The sequence below is a fragment of the Chelonia mydas genome, chromosome 5 (genome assembly GCF_015237465.2).
Source record: "Chelonia mydas isolate rCheMyd1 chromosome 5, rCheMyd1.pri.v2, whole genome shotgun sequence".
Taxonomy (NCBI): Eukaryota; Metazoa; Chordata; order Testudines; family Cheloniidae; genus Chelonia; species Chelonia mydas.
In genome coordinates, this window is record NC_051245.2 from 97,253,384 (window position 1) to 97,274,127 (window position 20,744).

The following is a 20,744-nucleotide window of genomic DNA, read 5'->3' on the forward strand; positions in this document are numbered from 1 at the left end:
GAAACATTGTAAGATGATGAAAACGCAGCTCGGGGCAGCTTTCTCAAAACTGGCTGGAAGATATTTGACTTGCTTGTCATCAACTATTTATGCCCAAGACATCAGACTCTGGTTAGGTACAAAACTCCCCTTTCAATGCCTTGTTCTCCTAAGAAGGCCCCTATTCCACTGCTATCATGCTATGACTTTCTCTTTGGCAGATGAGGTGAAAACCTTTGCTTATTCTCCGTGACCAACATATTTTAGTTAGGGAAATGGGAGAGATATTGAATGATTCCCATATTTCTTTAAAGCTTTTGCTACAGCACATGTGACCTACCACAGGTGAATTTGCTGTCACTGCGTAGGACAGTTGGTCTAGTAAGTCATTACCCTCAGGAATTTACTGGTGGCCAAATTCTGCTCCCTGTCCAAAGTTTGGTGCAGTGAGGTTCTGCAGTATTCAGGGGGACAGGTTGTTCCACAACTTGCAGTGCATGATGGTCAAAACTACCTCGGAGCTTCAATTCTATTTCCTTCCGTCACTCCTATGCAAAGGGGGTTGGGTGGTAGATTTGTAGATAGTCTCTGGCTCCATTTTTGCTCTTCAGACAACTCCTCCTACCCTCTCATTCAGCCAGCTATGCAAAGTGCAGGTGTTAAGGACTTCCCAATCTATTCCCCCCTCCCTGAAGGGATAAGAGGGCAGAATTGACCCTGAGCTATTATGTGTCAAGGAAGTCACAAAAAAGAAGCCATAAACCATGAGAGGTTAATTGCCACCACACCTACATTGTATTTTCTTTTGGTTGAATAAAGCAGGCCACACTTCTATCAAACTGCATTTGTGGTGTTTCCTTCCTTGCTACTAATCCTTGTCACCTTGCAGTACTGAAGCTAACCGAGCCTATTAAAAAAATATTCCATTCAAAATGGTTCAAAGGTCTTACTCCTGGAAGGCACTCTTATGGTAATCAGAACTTTCCCTTGAAGCCCAGGTGCTCCAGTACATACACATCTCTATGAAACACGATGAGTGATGCTAATCATTTACAAGTGAACTGCGTGGGGCAAAGTTAAGTGATTAATGACCTAACAATTATGACTTTGACACTAGACAATTGCTTCCAAGGTGCTCATAATTGATTGGTTCTACAGCTGTTGGGGGTGTGGTGGGGATAATTTGTTCCATTGACGACATATCTTCCCACAGCAAAATCAAGGACACAGTTTTACTGCTTGATAATTATTATTAAAAAGGTAGATGCTGCTCCTGCTCTGAGCTTCAGATGGATGCAGGGATCTGCCTGAGTGCATCAGCTGCTTTCCCCAAGCAGAAGGTTCTAGCTAGTGATCAACATTAGCATGAACAAGCTGTGTAAACAAAACAAAAAACATTGGATTCCAGATATACAAATTAAACAGTTTATTTCTCTTCCTTCAAGCAAGAATAAACTGATTCAACTCTTTCTCTAATCAAGCTTAATTAGAACTTACAGTGTACAGCTTTTAGTTTTTCCCAGGGAAGTGATTTAATAGTTACCCTAAGTAAAGCTTTAACAGCAGGAATATTTCATCTGACTTAAAGGACAACTTGTATCTTGCTGCAATACAGGAAGCTGCTATAAATAGCCTTAATGCTACAAACAATGAGCCTGACCCAAAGCCCATTAAAGCCAATGGAAAAAGGACTCCCAGTGGCTGTAGAGGGCTTTGGATCATGATCTGTATCCTTCTACAATAGAGAAATGGGGCTAAATTCTGTTCTCAGTTACCAGCATAGTTTGGCAAATTCTATTGCATTTATTAGTAGTCAGCAATTTTACAAATTTAGTGCCTTTTCCACTCATCTGCAAACAACAGACCGACTCATGAATTTGTACGTTATTCAGAATGACAAATATTTGATGCCAGTGTATTTCAGCTCGTGGATTGCTCATGAACTGTTCACTGTGCTTTGAGTATTTGCTGTTCCTAATTCACTATTTGTGTTGTGTGACTGAGGTCACCAAAAGCCCAGGATAGTATTTCAGTTCCCTGACTAAATGACTGACACCCAAGCCCACAGAGTTTTCAAGATGGCAGCACAAAACACTTTCACCAAGGCTACTTGTGAAAGTATATACTGTTCTGCAATATTTGCACAGCTGTAGTATGGAGTAAATCCATAGGGCTGTATCACTGCAGGTATACATTGGCATAGCTCAGCTGAACTCAATTGAGGAGCTGTTCCATTGACTTCAATGGTTTTATACAGACATGAGATTAGAATTTGGCCCATATGCCCCAATAAGACAAAAATGAATGAATTTATGCATAACCATGCCTACCTCGAAAGTCAAGGTATAGTCATTCAACTTTATCCACTGTATAACATGTGATTTAGTAACAAGAATGAATCAATTCCAAGAACTGAAAAACTACAACAGTGCACCAAAACAATGATCCGGGAATATACTAATTGCACCTGGATATCCTTGTTTTAAAGCCGGCTGGGAATCAGAACAACAAAGGGAAAAGTTTTATAGAATTAACTTTGTCAAAGAATCTCCGGGGGGGGTTCCAAAAGCATGAAAAAATTTATTCGTGATAGTCTCATCAACCTGTTTGTCAGAGATGATTTTCCAGCCCTGTTGGTTTGTCGCACCCAGGAACTCAGATAAGCAACAAAACCAAATCAGAGCACAGTTTCCCGTACAACTCCAATGAGACTATGGGGCCGTTCGTGCTCTAGTCTCTGGGTTCTCCTCTCTGCCACCTGGTTTTCTGATGTAGTGAAAGTACTCAGATCTCCACAGCTCTCCAGGTGCAGCAGCCCTGGGTGTCTTCTAAACGGGAGTTTATGTGTCCTTGATGTCGATGGCTGAGCTGGAGTCATAACCTTCAAAGAAATGGAAAAAAGTTAAACTTCATTTCTTTTGGCTTCTCAGTTGTTGCTTTTTAAAATATATTCTACTGAAGTCACCCCTGGCCCAACTTCCTGGCGGTAGGAAGCTGCAGCTAATATTTCACTAATATTTCTCGGATAACCACGTACTTTTCAAGTACATAAAAGGTTGTTACAAGGAGGACGGAGGAAAATTGTTCTTCTTAACCTCTGAGGATAGGACAAAAAGCAATGGGCTTAATTTGAAGCAAGAGCGGTTTAGGTTGGACATTATGAAAAACTTCCTAACTGTCCGAGTGGTTAAGCACTGGAATAAATTGCCTCGGGAGGTTGTGGAATCTCCATCATTGGGGATATTTAAGACCAGGCTGGACAAACACCTGTCAGGGATAGTCTAGATCGGGGTCGGCAACCTTTCAGAAGTGGTGTGCCGATTCTTCATTTATTCACTCTAATTTAAGGTTTTGCATGCCAGTAATACGTTTTAATGTTTTTAGAAGGTCTCTCTCTATGAGTCTATATTATGTAACTAAACTATTGTTGTATATAAAGTAAACAAGGTTTTAAAAATGTTTAAGAAGCTTCATTTAAAATTAAATTAAAATGCAGATCTTATCAGTTTAGTGTAGTGGTTCTTAACCTGGGGTGCACGCATCCCCTGGGGGTGCGAGATGCCCTTTCTGGGGGTGCGAGACATGCAAGATTTTTTCAGAAGGTAAATCATCGAAAACACAAATTAAGCACAGGCATATAAGTACAACTACTTTGTTTCATCAAACCTATGTATTTATTAACATTATACATTTTTTAACGATTACTGTAATACACAAAGTTTTTAAGTTTAAGTTTTTAAGCTAATTGTAGTGTAATTTTTGATAAGGGGTGAGAGAACATATTTTGAGAATTCCAGACCACCAGTGGGCTGAGCGGGGCTGGGTGTAGTGTATTAAATTGCTCCCCATAGGAATGTGCTACGTACGGTGTACTACTTACGACTGCCAGTCCTGGTGCTCTGCAAGTAGCACGTTCCTACGGGGAGAAATTTAATACACTGCACTGGCGGACAGAACCCCAGACTGGCAGTGGGCTCCGTCCGCCGGCTCCTGCCAGCCGGGGTCCCCGGTGGCTGGCACTGCTCAGCCCACTGCTGGCCTGGGGTTCCGTTCACCCAGGCCAGTAGCAGGCTGAGCCGGGGCGGCGGCCGGGACCCCGGCTGGCAGCAGTGTGCCAGTAAAAATCGGCACACGTGCCGCAGGTTGCCGACCCCTGGTCTAGATAATACTTGTTCCTGCCTCGAGTGCAGGGGACTGGACTAGATGACCTCTCGAGGTCCATTCCAGTTCTGATTCTATGCCAGACTTGCTGACAGTTCATTAATGTATATCATGATATGGCAGGTACTACATTGAAAAGCGTACATAGGCCCAATCAGTGATGGGGCGTGGGCCATCTGGGGTGGGAACATCTTCCTCCCCACTTCCAACAGCATGTGTGCAGGATTAGTGCATTTTCACTCCTGGTCTCCCCCCAAAATTTTTTTCTAAACATAGGTGTCCTTCTGATATTAGCTCACCCAAAGTGCAAGATAATGTTCAGTAATGGTCCAAGAGTGATTATTTCCCATTTTTCACTATTTCTAGCCTTCCCTTCTTACAAAAGCTATCACTCTATACCAGCTATCCTTCAGACCAGCTCTGAGAAGGCTGCTCTGATCTGAAAGACCCATTTTTATGTAAAGACCAAAGCTGCAAGAAACCTTTGTAAAGAAAACTGCCTAGTTTCACAATTTTGGTTACTTCTGCAGAGTTTCTCAAACCTTTCCTTGAACTTGGGCAAGGTTATGGCTCTAGGTGAAACCATCAGCCATGTATCAGCTTCAACATGAAGCTAGGGAAATCTCACACAGTTCCTTTGATCCTAAAACACAAAGCGAAATGCTGGGGGCAAGAATCCAGGCAAATCAAAGAGTTGCATAAACCCTGTGTGAACTATAACCATAGTTGGTTAGTCTCTAAGGTGCCACAAGTACTCCTTTTCTTATAACCATTGACTTTTCCACCATTTTAATAAAGAATCACTTGTGCGGTAGATCCACCCACCTGAACATTCTGTGTCTCCAGGATACCCAAGACATTTCATGAGAGAGTGTCTGGCCTATATGTGGATTATATCAAATTATAAGAAAAATTTCTGGGTGCTCTTCCTGTTACTATAAGGATGTGTTCCGCACTGTCTGCTTTTCCTCTAGGTTACTTTGTATTTGGTTCAAGATTCCCTGGATAAATAACAGAGATAGGTCGCTTCTGGTAGGGTTTTTATATCATGTATTTCTTGAGTAATCCTCTACCTGATTGCTAGAAGTTACAACACACAGCTTCTTCCCTGAGAATAAAGGATAGAGGAAAAGAAAGATAGTCTTGAGGCAGAAGCCAGGGAGTCAGGAGATTGTTTTATGCCTTTCTTGGCCCTAGACATTTTGTTATGACTCCATTGTGCCTTGTCAGCATGTCTTTTGAAACTAAAGTGTGCTGATTGTTGATATTGGACTAGTACAGATTCATGTGCACAATTTCAGGGGGGAGGGGAGGAGGAGGACGATGATTTGATAGCTACCCCATTATGCTTCTCACAGGCTCTGTTTCACAGACCTGCAGCATCCCTCTTCTCTCAGTGACTGGGGGGAATTAGCCTTCCATGCGGTGGATCAGTGAGTCTGAACTATACGCTCAGCAACAGTCTTTGCTGTTTCCTGGCAGCCTTGGAACTCAGAAAGGAGTGCCACATATACCTGCCCTGTAAGGGCTGTAACTGGTAGGGCGGAACCAGGCCAAACCACCTTGGGGAGTTCACCAGAGGGGCAGACTACTACCCTATATTATCTAAAACTGGGACAGCAGGGCAGTGACTGCTTTGGAAAGTAAGGGGGTTTGCTTACAAGTCTCCCTCTCTAGGAGGCTATTTTGGTCCTGTGATAGAGGCTGAGCAGTAGAGTCCAAACCCTCCTTAAAACTCTCCTTTTCTGTGATAGTTATAAAAAAAACTTAACACTGGTAAAGTTGTTGGTGTGCAGAACGCACTGCTTACCATACTGCCCAATATTGGCTCATTGTTTCCTTGTACTCCCCTATCTGTTGGTATCCACCTGTTGGCTCTTGCCTTACACTTAGATTGTAAGCTCTTCGGGGCAGGGACTGTCTTTTTGTTCTGCGTTTGTACAGCACCTAGCACAGTGGGGTCCTGGGCCATGACTCAGACTTCTAAGGGCTATGGTAATACAGATAATTTTGGAAAGCTGCTGACAGTTCCAGCCCTGGTTGAGGACTTGGGGAAATAAGGATGAGTCTGGGCCTCTTTTTAGAATGCAGACTTATTTTTGCATAATGGGATTTGCAGCCAAGTTGTAAAATACAAATAAAGTCAATGTGATCAAGACTGAATTAGCCCATTGGTTTTAAAAATGGCACTGGAGTTTTAAGAAGGTGTAGCAGAAAGCTCGCACTAGAAACAACTGATTATAGAGAAACCAAGAGGCTTAGCTATTTTACAGTAACTTGTAAAACCTGAAGGTAACAGATATTTTCGTTATATTCTTAGATGGTGGCAGTAATTAACATTTTTATATCTTCACTAAATTCAATTAGCTCTGGACACATGCCACACTGGGTTTTTTTTGTTTGTTTTTTGCGATGGGGTAATAAATTATAATTTCAATTTACTCTGTTCTACAACCTTTCTTCTGTGTGAAGTATAATATTCTCATGTCACTTTGTAGTCCATGTTTCTGCCACAAGAGATTTTGCCCTGTTTTTGCAGGTGGGGAGGAGGCTAATATTCATCTGCCTCTTAATTTTATGTATGCATGGTGTTCACATTATTTTGAAAAATGTTTTCTTGTTCCACTTCCCCTTCCCTGAATCTTGGTTAGCTCTGTGTTTTGCAAATGTATTTTAGATACATCACTGCTTGGCTTCTCATTCTTTCCCAGAACCAACCTGACATACCAGCAAACCCTGCTAGAGGTCAAACGCTGACTCTTGCTGCTATCCAGAGTGCAGCTGTAAACTGTACCAGTGGTTTGTTTGTATGCTAGAGAAGCCAGTTAACAAAGTGAGGAAATATTTAGGTCTCCAGTTCATCGCAACAATAATAATAAGCTACCTGCTCCAGGAAGCTGGCGCTGGTGATGGCTTCCTCCATGTGTTCTTCGTCCGACTTTAAAACAGATTTGATGTTTTCCACCAGTTCGTGTATGTCAGGGGTCATACTGCAGGAGGACTGCTCTAGGAACCTTGCCACAAGCAGCTTAGTGTCTATGTATGACTTGTAGTCTACCAAAGACCGGGGTCTTGCTCTCAAAGCTCTTGCTCTCAAACCCTTTCTCAAAATGACAGTGGCCAGTTTTGGTTTTAATTCAGTCTGCGTTGCAGCTTCACAGCTTAGTACCGGACCTGAAGCCAAAAACAAAAACAAAATAATCAAAGCCCATTTACTTTATCTGAGCAGTTGAAAAAACAATGTCAAAATGAGATGTCAGCACTGACAGTAATTCAACACTGATACATTGCACAAATAAATGTGACATCGTGGTAACCAGTGCAATTTAATTATTGCCATGCTAGCACCAGTGGTAATAAGCATCAATTCCCCCCTCCACCCCAGATAAATATTGGTGCTTTGTGTCAAATTTACGCCAGTAGAGAGTGCACATTAGAGAGAACCTCTACACCGGGGGTTCTCAAACGGGGGGTCGGGAACCCTCACGGGGTTGTGAGGTTATTACGGGGGGTGGGGGGTGGGGGAGGTCGCAAGCTGTCAGCCTCCACCCCAAACCCCGCTTTGCGTCCAGCATTTATAATGGTGTTAAGTATATAAAAAAGTGTTTTTAATTTAGAAGGGGGGTGTCGCACTCAGAAGCTTGCTATGTGAAAGGGGTCACCAGTACAAAAGTTTAAGAACCACTGCTCTACACCAAAGGTCCTTCATGGGGTCTAAGTACTGTTCAGGGCCTGTATGATCCCTTCTAAACTACAGTGATTTTCACAATTTGTGAATAGTAGTTCCCCTTTCTAACATAAGTACCACTGATTTTTCCCCACTCCCACTGTATTCTGATAAAAAAAAATCTATTCTGAGGCATATTGTGTAAATAAAAATTGCTACTACTGTGTTTTGGTTATGAGAAAAGCACCCACAGGTTAATAAGGCAACTCTGTAATGCAAGCATTATGCCAGGGATAATAATAATTCCAGGAGGAACTCCGGTACCTCTCATCAAGGGAGCTCAAACTACACGGAAGTGACTTCCCTAGTTAGTTTGGTAGCTGACTTCCATCTCTGCAGCAGCTGAGTATTTCACTTTCAGGTGGTTCAAGGCCACATTGTATAGAAACAATTACAAACTGGGTTCTTGATGGCATGTTTTTAAGTGCTTAAAAGCAGCTTTTATGTGCAGCACAGAGCATCCCCTGCTTCCACCATATCTAATCTGCCAGTAATAGATGAGTGTTTCATGCCATTTAACCATTGCTTCAGGAGCACTGTGAAAGAAGGGGAGGAGGAAAAAAGACGGAATGGAAAAAATGCATGCAGGAGAAGAACATGAACCGGGGAGGGGGGAAGATGATCAGATGAGAATATGCTGAATGCTATATAGACTGGTAAGTACGACACAGTGACAGGTTCCTTCACTGCTAAAGACAGACAGAAATTGCACTTATTTTATTATCCTAAGCAAGCAGCCATTATTAAAACCCACACATCATTTATTTTGTGAGAATTTAATATGCATCAGCAGCTCCTGGTAGAATTCCAGCAACCCCGACTGAAAGTTGGGAGGCTGTAGTTAGTGGGGATCAGGGCCGGTGTAACCACTAGGCGAACTAAGTGCTGCCGCAGAGGAGACACAAGGGGTCGGGCTTGGCTGGGGCCCCGCACCTGCTGGCCGAAAGCAGCAGGAACTGGGTGCCGCTCGGGGGGAGCCGGGCCGCCCGAGCCCAGGGCGGCAGCAGCCTCCGCAGCAGCAGGGGCAGGTGGGGAGTGTAGCCCACCATGGGGCAAGAGAGGCTGCGCTGCTGCTGTGCCCGGCCCCTTGTGTCTCCTCTGCGGTGGCGCCCCCCCACCCGCGTCCTCCCAGGTGGCCGTGGCGGCAGCGGCCGGGGAGCCTGAGAGGAGGAGTGGCCCCTGGGCAAGCGGGGAGACTCCGAGGTGCAGAGGCTGCTGGCCCTGGTGTGGCCCGAGCGCTGGAGACTGACAGGTACCTGCCTCTGCCCCTGCCCCATCCCGGCACCGCCTGCCCCCCAGGCCAGTGAGTGTTACCTGCCCCACCAGCCTCCGTGCCCTGCCCCACACGGTCAGCCACCCCAAGCTCACTGTGACACCAGCACCCCTTGGCAAAGGGCCCCCTGATCTTCACAAACAGCTGTCACCACAGGCCTGACAAACTCACTGCACCCCACACGTGTCTTACAGGGCACTTACCCACAAAGAGGAACGTGGAAGGCATCTACACAAGGCTGGTAACTTGTCAAGAGTGAGAATCTTTGTGAAATGTGTGCATAGGTAATATTGAAGGAATAATGTATTTACCTTAAAAGTCTGCTTTATAGACTTGGAGTAGAAATTAGTCACCAGGGGGTAATGGCCCTTTGGGGCCAGGGGGATTTGTCACCCTGCCTAACCTGGCTGGTGATGCAATGCCAGGCTCAATTGTTTAGCTTTACACAACAGTAAGACTTTGAATGGGACGCCATCAGAGGCAATTGAAACACCTTAAAGGTAAAAAAGAAACATGGCAACAGCTGTTACCCGTTCTGACAGGCTGTTTAAGTTTACTAGTTTTTGGAGGTTGTCGAGGGGAGGGGGAGGGGGGGCGCAAGGTGGAAGTTTTGCCTAGGGTGCAAAATATCCTTGCATCGGCCCTGGTGGGGATTTTTAGAACTGCAGAGGGGAATGAGCTGTAGCCAGCATATCCCAGAGCACCCAGTCCTGTAGCAGATGTCCGCATGGAAACATATCTCCTTAGGTTTGGGCAGGGCTGGATTTACACCTTACACACCCCTAGGCACAGCATCTTCAGCGCCTCTCCCCCCCCCCCCCCCCACCTACAGCTGACCTTCATATTTTCCTTAAAAAATGAAACTTTTAACCCATTTGTAACATTTAGGAACCCCTAGAGCGCCGGCGCCCCTAGGCACGTGCCTACTGCTCCTAAGCGGAAATCCAGACGTGGGTCTTGGACCAGTGAGAATGTAGATGCTGTTAATGAAAGGGTTCTGAGATTACAAAGTGGGGAAGAGTAAGTGGGCAGGAGATGGTGGCTCAGAAATTGCTGACATCCCTGTGAAACAAAGTGCGCAAGACAGAACATGCTCATTAGATGCAAATATCACTTAAGTGAAAAATAAATACACTGAAAGGGGAAAACCACCCAGTATTTTTCCTCCTTTTTTACTAGTAGCTACAACTACCAAAAAAAAACCCAACCCAACCAACCAGATGTAGAAGCTAAAAGTGCTAATACATGCCTTTGGAAGGGTGTGTACATGTTTGCTCTTAACTCAGACACTTGTTTTCTTGGGGTCTTCCCAAAGCCTCTATATGATACAGTCAACATCTGCCAGATTGCTATATCAAATTCAAGGCACTGGCATCGTCTGACAAACACAGACTTAAGAAATTGAGTGCAATGTATGATAGTGTTGATATAGAAAATTGATCACCTCTAGGTGGCAAGTCATGTAGCACAGGATCACTTTTTGATCTCTTCCTCAGAGGGTTGAAGGCTCTCTTGCATGCAGGCTTTTGTTCTGCAGGCACTGAGCTCAGATTTGAAGTTGAAAGGCTCTCTCTACTGGAAGAGTCAGGAATATCCCCACCGACTGCAGGTAAAGATGAAGGAAAACAACGCAGAATAAACCAATTATGCAATATCCTCCAGCCAATAACAGATTAAACTTGCACTTAAGGGTCACATTCGTGATTGCCATTGAGCTCAATGGAAGTTGCAAGGCTTGAAAGAAAAAAAAATTCCGAAGCCTGTACATCTCTAAAAAATCTTCCTCACAGGCCTTGTCAAAAAAATGACCCACTTCTTACAACCAGTCAAACTCACCAATGGGCACAGCTGAACTGCTGCCAAATTGTTTAACTGAAAGTTTAGACCAGAGCAAACTGTTCAGCACCCCTGGAACATACCAAGATTCACACCTTCTTAGAGAGAGAAATAAAATACTTAGCTGAAGTCCTGTATTTCGGTGGCTATACCTGAGTATGATGGCACTTGGTGTGGTATTGTGGGAAACCAGAGAACCTAATACTTATGTTTACAGATTTGTATTTGTATTTGCACACCAGTTTGCTATATTTTAAGATCCAGTTTCATATTCTCCTTAGTTAAGATACAGAGAGCCCAGGAAAATATTTCTGTTCATTCATTTTCTTTCCTTCTAATCAAACATCAGGCCCCCTGCTCCATGGACTCAGATGCCACTATAATACAGACCATATGATGATGACAGCAAGTGGTGCAATATATTATGTTGCAGAGAATTTGAAAGAGGATGCAGCTGGATATTTTTCCTGGATGTTCATTTTGTAACCATCTCTGTCAGCAATTGGTACCTTGCAAGGAAACAACATATTCTTGTCTGTGTGGGGGAAGAGAGTAAATCTCTTTTTTAGAACCTGAGAAACGGTGGTTCATCACTTTGTCTTGCTAATAGAAAAGCCACAGAGATTGAAATCACTGAAAAAGCATATCCCAGGGGTTTGTTTTTATTTGTTGACTGGAGCATCTGGTCTGGTACTTGATCGCAGCCTAGGAAATCCAGATAACAAGAGGAAGCGATGAGGTGAAGCACATAAAAGCAGTTATCAACCTGGAAAGTTGGAGTGGGGGACAGCTCAAAAGCAAGAGCCAACACAATAACAAACTATAACAGAAAAGGAATCAGGAAATGGTGTAGGATCAAAGAGCCAAGCCCCTCCCCGGTGTAACTGAACTGAAGCCAGTGGAGTTACAATAACCTTTGAGTATTACAGTACACTAATGATCCTGCAATTTACAAGAGCGGTACTGCAGTGAAATATGTTTTAAATAAAAGCAGAGATTAATTTGGTCTAGTGACTCTCTGATGTCTAGTTATCTGTAATCTTAGTTTCAACCTTTTACATTCCCAAGGTAAAAAGATTACAGGAGCTAGAAGTGGGGATGACAGCAGAAGTATACTTGCTTCTAGGATTATATGGTGATGACGGGTAACTGCCACATGTCATCAGCTGTCAGTAAAGGGCTTGAGCCTGCTCTCGCTGCTATCAATTGGAAAACTCCCATTTATTTCAAGAGGAGGAGTCTCAGGACCTATGGGCCAAATACTCACTAGCTGGCCTACAGATCTCTGCTGCACCATCTGGTGATGCTTCACTGCTGCCTCCCTCAGAGGCTCTGCTAGGGGTGGGTAACTATTTCCACCAGGGACTCCATAGCTGAAAGGGGAAGGGAGAAATCAATCTTGCTGGTGACTACCGCCAAAGGAATGCACTGAATTAGCACATGCCCCAGCTGCCTTTACTAGGCCCTCTTCCCTGCCAGTACCACCCACTTTTCTGACTGCTGGGTTTATTCTGGAAGCTGCTACAGTAAGCCAGGTGTAAATGCAGCATTATGTCTATTTGTTCTCCTCCGACAACTGAGAGATCACACAAAATCATTCCATTCAGATTCTTTCGTGAAACTAGCAAACCTCCTCATTATATTACATCTTCCTCCGTCTGCACAACAATAAAGAGAAGAAACTTTACCCTAAAAGCACAGGCTCCTGCCAGTGGAATTGACACCTTTCTTTACCAAGACAGGCAGGCACAGATCCTGGTATTTATGCAGAGTTATGGGAGCTATGTGCCTAAATACCTTTGATCTGTGGCTCAGTTTCCTGTAGTATAAGAACTTAAAGACATTCTGAGGTTTAAATGGCTGATACTCTTTACTAATCACAGAACCGTGCATATTAGAACATGTCCATGTGACTACAGATGTAGTGGATCTTACAAAGTGGATTTGAAATATTATCAAGAAATTGATTACAGCTTCTTTTCTGGAGACATTGCAGGCAACACACAGAATGATCTTTCATGTTATGTATACCAATTGCCTATACTTAAGGCTATGATTTTGTCATGAGTATTTTTAGTAAAAGTCATGGCTGGGTCATGGGCAATAAACAAAAAACAAACCAAAATAAAATCACGGAAGCCGTGACCTGTTCCTGACTTTTACTAAAAATATCCTTGACAAAATGGGGAGGGAGGAGGGTCCAGCATCCTGTCCCCCCCCCCCCCCTGCAGCAGCTGGGAGTGGCAGGGACCCCATTGCCCAGTGGCTGGGAGGGGTCCTCTACCACCCTGCAGGGCTGGGAGCTGCCAGAGGGAGGGGAGTCCCCCACCACCTGCGGTGGCAGGGGAGCTGCAGGGGGCCCCCCCCGCCCTGGCCACTGAGCAGCTCCAGGGTCCCCCTGCTGCAGCTGCTGGCAGCCGGGAGCTGCATTGGGAGGGAGGGGGAAGAGCTGCTTGCATCTGCGGGGTGGGGGAGCCCTGCCAGCTGCGGGGGCTGGGGACATGCGGGGTGGGGGAAGGCCACAGCCACTGAGAAGCTCTGGGATCCCCTCTGTTGCCACCGTCCGGCTGCTGAGCAGCTGCAGAGGGACCCCCTGCCAGTGGCAGCGGCAGCTGGGGAGCTGCGAAGGTGGGGGGTGGGCACCGCGGCTACTGAGCAGTTCTGGGGTCCCTCTGCTGCCACTGGCTGGGAGCTGCAGGGGGTGGCTGCAGGGGGCTGGCTGGCTGCTGCGACGGCTGAGCCGCTGCAGGGGGGACCCCGGCCAGCAGTGGCGGCTGGGCAGCTCAGGGGTCGACAGCAGCCGGTCAGTTGTGAAGGGTCCTGCCACTCGCAGATGCTGGGCTGCTGCAGGGTCCCCCACTGCTGGCAGAGGCTGGTCAGCTGTGGGGCCCCCCAGAGTCACAAAGTCGCTGAACGTCACGGATTCCACAATGTCTGTGACTGACATAATCTTGGCCTTACCTATACGATAGCCTTCTTGTGCTCTGTTCTCAGAGCTTGGTTGCTCATAATGCAATGAAGTACCAAGATCCTCACTCAGTTTGTACTCAGGCAACATGCCATTGGGAAGCAATAGTAGTTTGCCTATGTAAGTACCTCAGGATTTAGCCTCATACATTCACAACCAGTCTTTTGTATTTCTCTCTGTTCATCTCACTGCTACACAGCATGTCTTAGAAGAGCTTAAGTGCTCGTTTTCAGGGGTTTCAGACTGACTGGTACATTTATGTCTAGATAATACTTAGTCCTGCCTTGAGTGCAGGGGACTGGACTAGAAGACCTCTTGAGGTCCCTTCCAGTCCTCTGATTCTATGATGATGAGGAAATCTGAGAAAAATAATCACACAGAAGTACAGATTTAAGGGAATCAACCTTTTTTTTTTTTTTGGTCACCACTTGCTCACAATGAACTTTTATTACAGTATTCATGATTCCAACTAAGGAGCTATTAATGCTTGGTTTATTTCCTCGCGCCCCCCACCCCCCAACACATAAACAGTTAACTTTCATATTTGCAATTTGGGTGTGGCTTCAACTTTGACCTAGATTCCCCCCCTCCAAACAATATCCTACTTTTTCCTCAGTCACACTTCTTAAAAATAATAAAATAAAGATTCCTTTTGCTTTGCTTCCCATTCATCCTACCAGTGACTTTTAAGACCACTACGGTGTGAATATTTAAACAAGGAGACAAAACTACAGTTTAGACTGATCTTATAGTCAATTATGGTCTTATTATTCCCTTCAGTACCTGTTTATGACAGGAGGAACACTAAAAATATAAATCTCTGAATGAAACAAAAAGCAGCTAGTTGGCAGTACTTTTTCATCTGATTTAACCTCTTAATGACAGATGGGTGGGTAGCACCTATTGGTCTAAGTTTTATACTGCTTCAGCACCATGGTATCTCAGCAACTCTTGTCGGGATGTTATGTGTCTGCTCCCCATAATACGTGGTAGATGTTTTGGACTTTTTTTTTTAATGAAATATTTTTTAAACTTGCCATCAGTCATTCTCACGTCCAATGCTTTAACACAGGTCTCCTCTATGCAACACAATGGATCTGTATTTCAAATGGGTTCCTTGGTATTATTGTGACTAATGTAGATGGGCCCACAGACTGCTTGAATGTGCAACCATCTTCTGCACAAAATATAATCTGCATTATAATGGTGGGTTAAAGAGACAAAGCAACGTAGAGGTTGACACCATAAAGCTGAGCTGCACTGGAAAAATTTCCCACTGCTGAATGGATGTCAGCAAGGGTGTAGATGAACTGGTACTGAATGTGGTTTAACTGCAAGTTAGACCAAGAGAAACCACATCCAGAGTTGGTTTAGTAAAAAGAGGTTAAAACCTACTTCAAACAACTCTCAACCACGGTTTTCTAAAACAGTGTTGAATAGAGCTTGTCCTGGCCTACACTGGTGGTCCAGCCATGTTCAGCACCAGTGCAGCTGCACCCCTTGCTAATGCTCATTGTCAGCAATGGGTCATTTTTCCAGTGCAGACCAAGCCAGAGAGGAAGTCCCAGTTTAGAGACACTGCACTGTAATGAGCCACAATGGGCTATACATACCACAGCAGTATCCGGACACCACCCATGCCATGGCACAGACAGGGGAACACCGAAGCTAGATATTTATAAAAAAGGAAAATGCTTTTCCACCACATTGTTTTCTAATTCAATTGCTAATCCTGGCTCACCCTCTAGTGTGTGGATAACAGGTAACTTGCCTGCATTTTAAAGAATATTAATTATTATGTGCCATTCTATATCTGTAGGCTTGTAAATCTGTGCCCATCCTCAAAGCAATAAGCACATAGCAAGATATTGCTGTGGCTGTGTTCAATTAGTTTTGGTGTGAAACTCTGGGCTAGATAGTTTAGATTACTTAAAACGGTTCTACCAGTCTAAGGTTGTCCTCAGTTACCTTGAGAGACTTGTGTATCGTTTGGTTCTGGTGGGCCAACGACAGCTTCTGCCATATCTGGAATTTGGAATGCACCTCCCTGGCATACAAAATTAGCAATGGTAAAAAATTTTAATCTCTTTCCTTTGAAAAGTTCCCTTTGCACTTTACAAACATTTACCATGTAGAGACAGCAGCATCTACCACAGTAAAATCACTATAGCTTAACAGTGCACAGCAATGCTTTATAAAAATAACCACATACTGTATGTACATATTTCTCTGCAACAACCAGACTGATACATTTTTACAAATGACATCCATTGTCCAGTTCAGACAATATTATTATACAGCTATTTTAGGACCAGATTATACCTTGCAGTGCTTCCCTGAAACATTTTCATGTGGGAAGAATTTAGGCCAGCAGTGAGGCTGTGGGGTAAGGACTCCCAGTCCCATGGATCTCCAGGGAAAAAACTACCTGTTCCCACTGAGGAGCTGTCCCACCATGCTGCCCTTTAGGCCCCTTCCCTCTTGGTATACTACCATGCTTGTGCATACAATTCCTTAGCGGGAAGGTTGCTGGTGTGGAACCTGAGTTACTACTGTTTCAAGCAGTGGCAACCATTGGTATCCCCTAATTAGCGAGAGGGAATGTTGTGCAGAGAAGCTCCTCCCCACTCCACCCCCCAGAAGCCCCCTGGTGCTTCAACACTGTGGTAGGGCCTCCAAAGGCTCTGGAGGAAGTGGGATCACGCAGCAGAGCTCAAACTCCCATCTCCACTTCTGCTCCTCTCCAGTCATGACTTCACTGTTTCTGCGGTACTCTGCATGTACAAGCAGAGGGCCAGTAGGTCTGTTTGCTGATCACTATTTGCACGAGTAGTGGTACAAGTGTCAGGAACGATCACATTCAATTACTAGTGCTCAACACTCCAAGATCAGTTTAATTCTCTCCTCCACAAGGCAAATCCTTTCCTTAGCCTGGTGGTCGCATTACAGAAGACCACCCCGAATGGCTGCAGAGTTATATTTACCTAAAAAGGAGCTACAAGAAGAGGTGGACTTTGTTTCATTATAAGATGAGGAGGAGGGCTGTGAGCAGCATACCCTGCTTTACATGAAAACAGCTGCTGTCACTATGAGGAGAAATATGTGAAAGGCTAATGGATTCATGTTTAGGAATGATCCATTTCAAAGTTGTATCCAGTTTTACTTGCTCTTAAAAAATGCCCCCCACAAATGCTTAAAAATCCAAATGAGGAAAATGCCTCTGCTGGATTTCCCACTATCTGCAAAAGTGAGTCCGCTAGACTTTATCTACTGATGTTTGCAGTGATACAGGATTCTGTAACCCAAAGGTACTATCCTGCCGTACTAGATGTACAAATTCAGTTCTTCTAGCTCTCAGTTCAATCTTATCTCTGTAGTAAAGAAAGGTTGCTAGAATCCCATGGACTGTACCTGCTCACGACTGATCTGGCTCACCACGGCTTCATATGGAGGAGGGGGATCCAAAGGACAGAACACTTCAACTCCTTTAATTCTAGCTCCATAAATATGTGGCAATGGAATAACATCCGATCCAAGCACCCTAGGAAAAATAATTTTGTATTATTCTCCTCCTCCAGGCAGCTTTCTACCTGCAAAAAGATACGATTAGCTAGAGAATTTCATTGATTCTGCTGTGCAGGCTCACAGTAAAAGTTCATGAACGCAGAGACCAGCAAAAGCTTTTTCCAGAATGCCATGGGAAACAAACATCTTGGATTCATCTCTCCAGAATCTTCACAAGGACTTTGAAACAGCCAAAGAAGAGACTGCCCCAAGAGAATCCCTCTCAGTTTAATACTAAATCCAGTTCATCCAGATATGAGAGTTTTGGATATAAACATTCAAAAATAATCCTCTCAGGTTGGGCATCCAAAAATGGGGGCAGCCAAAATTAGATATCTGTGATCTGAATTTAATTCTAACTGAAGTCAGTGGGAGTTCAGCAACTCTTAGAGGTGCTCATGACCACATGCCTTAGATTATCTAAATACAGGCACACAGAAACTGGCACCAAGCTTAGAGTCTACTTTTGAAAAGTTAGTCCCTGACACTTTAGTCAGTGAATAGACGCAGATATGATTGATGAATCCTATTAGCTCACTGTTGAGTCTTTGATGCAAGGAGATCCCAGTAACCCAACATTACAACAGAAATCTCTATCAGCCCTTCCCTCCTACATTTCCCTTAGAGATATCTAATCCAGGATAAGGGAGTGGAGCTCTGTTTTCTATGTCTGCTGAGTCTGTGGTTGTAAATGTTACTTTTGATTGCAGGTTATTATCCTGCCACATTTAACATCTGAATAAACAAACATTAGTGACTGACATCTCAAGGGCTGTTTCCTCACAAAGCACTAAGGACTGACTTTGAGAGTCACTGGGTTTTGAAATCTCCACTAAAACCCTCATTTTCACTGACCTCCAACTGCTATTCACATTTTCTATTTCCAGATTGTGGGAACATAATTTTATATCACCAAAAAAAAAAAAAAAGGAATTCAACAAGCATCCCTTATATGGTGTGTGGACAATAGAGTTTGTGCCTAAAACAAAACCGGAGCCCTCCAGATCCAGTCCAAACTTTGTGGCTTGAGCTGCTCTAGCTGACTATGGCAGAGATATATCTGTATGTTTGACACATTTCACCCTGAATGTTGGGAGCGTGTTGCGGGGGGGGAGGGGGGGAGGCAGCAGTGGGTTGTGGGACAGGTGGGGGATGAGAAATGCCTGTGAAAGTGTTATTGAGGAAATCCAGATGAACTGGAGCAGGAATGGAAATGCCTAAAAAGAGTTGCAGAGGGGAAAAGAGGAACATAGTCAGCTGCTTGCAACATGGGAGGAGAAAGAAACTTAGGAATCAGTTGGTGATTCCTAAGTTGGTCAAGGAGGTAGAGTGGGAAGCAGGGAAAGAAAAGCAAGGTGGCCCCTTCGCCAAACCTTTATAGAACTAAAAAAGTTTGGGATCAGTTCACTTTGGGGAAAAGCATGAAGTTCAAGCTGGTTCTCATTTTAACCAAACTACTGCAGCCATCCCTAAAAATAATGAGTTGTCATTATGTTAAACAATGGAAGGGAAAATTAAGAGGCTAATTTTACATGATCACTGTGCAATTCTCAGGTATTCCATATGTACACTGAATCTGGTGTTTTAATATCACCCATGATAATGGAACATGTGTCCCCTGTATATTTACTTCATGTAAGGAAAGGCCTTACTGAACCTTTCAGTTTTCTTCTGAAACTAATCTAATCTTATCTAGTGAAGGTGCTCCTATAGCGTTTGCTAATATAGAGTCTTGGATTCAACATTATGTTAAATTTTACTTGGGGACATAGGATTAAAAAAGCATTTTTTAAAAAAAAAAACGGAGTTCCTCTGTTTAATACTTAAGCAGTTCCCATGAGTGCTGGGGGGGCAGGTTCTCTTTGTTTGTTCTTTAGTTTGTTCATGATTTTTTATTTCCATGCTCTATTTTTGTGGTGGTAAGAGGAATTTGTGTAGTAGTGACTCATGGAATTTGTATCAGTTTAAGTGAGGAACTAGGATCGCTATTCCTCCAACCTTCTATTCAAGGCAATATTTCCCTGTCCATCAAGAGAGATTCCTTCTATTCTCCTTTACCAACATCTGCATCACAGTACGAATGCCTGTCGTCACAGGGCTTGTCCCAAGATTTTAGTGAGTTGGAGAAGCCATCAGACTATCTCAGTGAGAGCATCAAGGGTGGAAGACATTTACAGATTAAGATGTTCATTTGCAGTAAAATCTTACACTAAAACTCACAAGGCAGTGGTTTCTGAGTACGAACTACATGAGGGTAGAAAAATAATAGTGTACTGGCCCCAGCACTTTTTTTTGTATGGTCATTAGGGCCGGTACACTGCTCCCAGACTATGACATAGTTCTGTATTGGTTGTGGCTTTAGAGCAAAAAGGTTTGCAACCTTTGTCATCTCCTTCCTCGAAAACAGAGGTTCTCAGCCAGGTACTCAAAGGTCTTCCAGGGGGTACTCAACTCATCTAGATCAGTGTTTCTCAACCTGGAGGTTGCAACCCCCAGTGGGGAATCATGGGCTAGGTTTGGGGGGGGGGTTGCAAGTGCAGTACTAGCAGTAGGGGGTGACAAGTAGAGCAACTGCTCAGGGCCCCATGCCACAGGGGGCCATGCAAAGCTAAATTACATGCAGGCAAAGGCATTTCATTTGAACAGAATGTGTCCTCAGTCCTTCCTATTGGAGCTGTTCCACTATATTTAACTATGAATTGGGGCAGCACAAATGTCAGGATCCCACCTAAGTCCCTCAGTGCTGAGACAGAAGAGTTGAGACCGGGTCTACTTGGTCCATATTACAGGCAAACAGCACTGTGACTGTAAGGGGGATGAGAACGAGCATGACTCAGGCAAACAAGCCTAAGACCAAAGAGGGGCTGTTCAGTTCAGATACCACAGACACACTGGTAAGTCCCCGAGAACAGGCATGCTTTGTGAATGCCACAAGCACTGAGATCAGGGTGAGGAATGCAGAATAGACACCATCAGTTCATGCCAGAGCCTAACACCCAAAACCAGGGTGGGGAATTGAGAACAAGCAGTCTCAATTCATGCCCTAGACACAGAGCCCTGAGATTGAGGGTTGGGGTGTCCAAATAGGTTTGTGAGAGGCATTCTGGAGCTCCCCTTACATCCTGTGCTCCTGGGGGGAGAGGGGCAGAGTGAGAAGAGCTCTAAACAAGCTCTAGCAAATAATGATGGAGTGATTGGGTGCTGCCAGACCATTCTGTGCTTCCATTCTCTTTTCT

General features: G+C 44.3%; 1 protein-coding gene across 2 annotated transcripts in view; it reads right to left on the bottom strand.

Annotated features, from left to right (window-relative positions):
* Window positions 1–1,390: 1,390 nt before the first annotated feature.
* The window catches only part of FAM189A2 (family with sequence similarity 189 member A2), a 42,904-nt gene continuing 23,550 nt past the window's right edge, over window positions 1,391–20,744 (bottom strand). For both annotated transcript variants that reach the window (XM_027827947.3, XM_043547681.1), the window contains 5 exons: window positions 17,356–17,485; window positions 15,913–15,991; window positions 10,585–10,743; window positions 7,025–7,314; window positions 1,391–2,860 (listed from right to left, as the gene is read on the bottom strand). In XM_027827947.3, coding sequence (XP_027683748.2) covers window positions 2,657–2,860; window positions 7,025–7,314; window positions 10,585–10,743; window positions 15,913–15,991; window positions 17,356–17,485 — 862 coding nt within the window. In that variant the 3' untranslated portion in view covers window positions 1,391–2,656. The remainder of the gene's footprint in view (window positions 2,861–7,024; window positions 7,315–10,584; window positions 10,744–15,912; window positions 15,992–17,355; window positions 17,486–20,744) is intronic.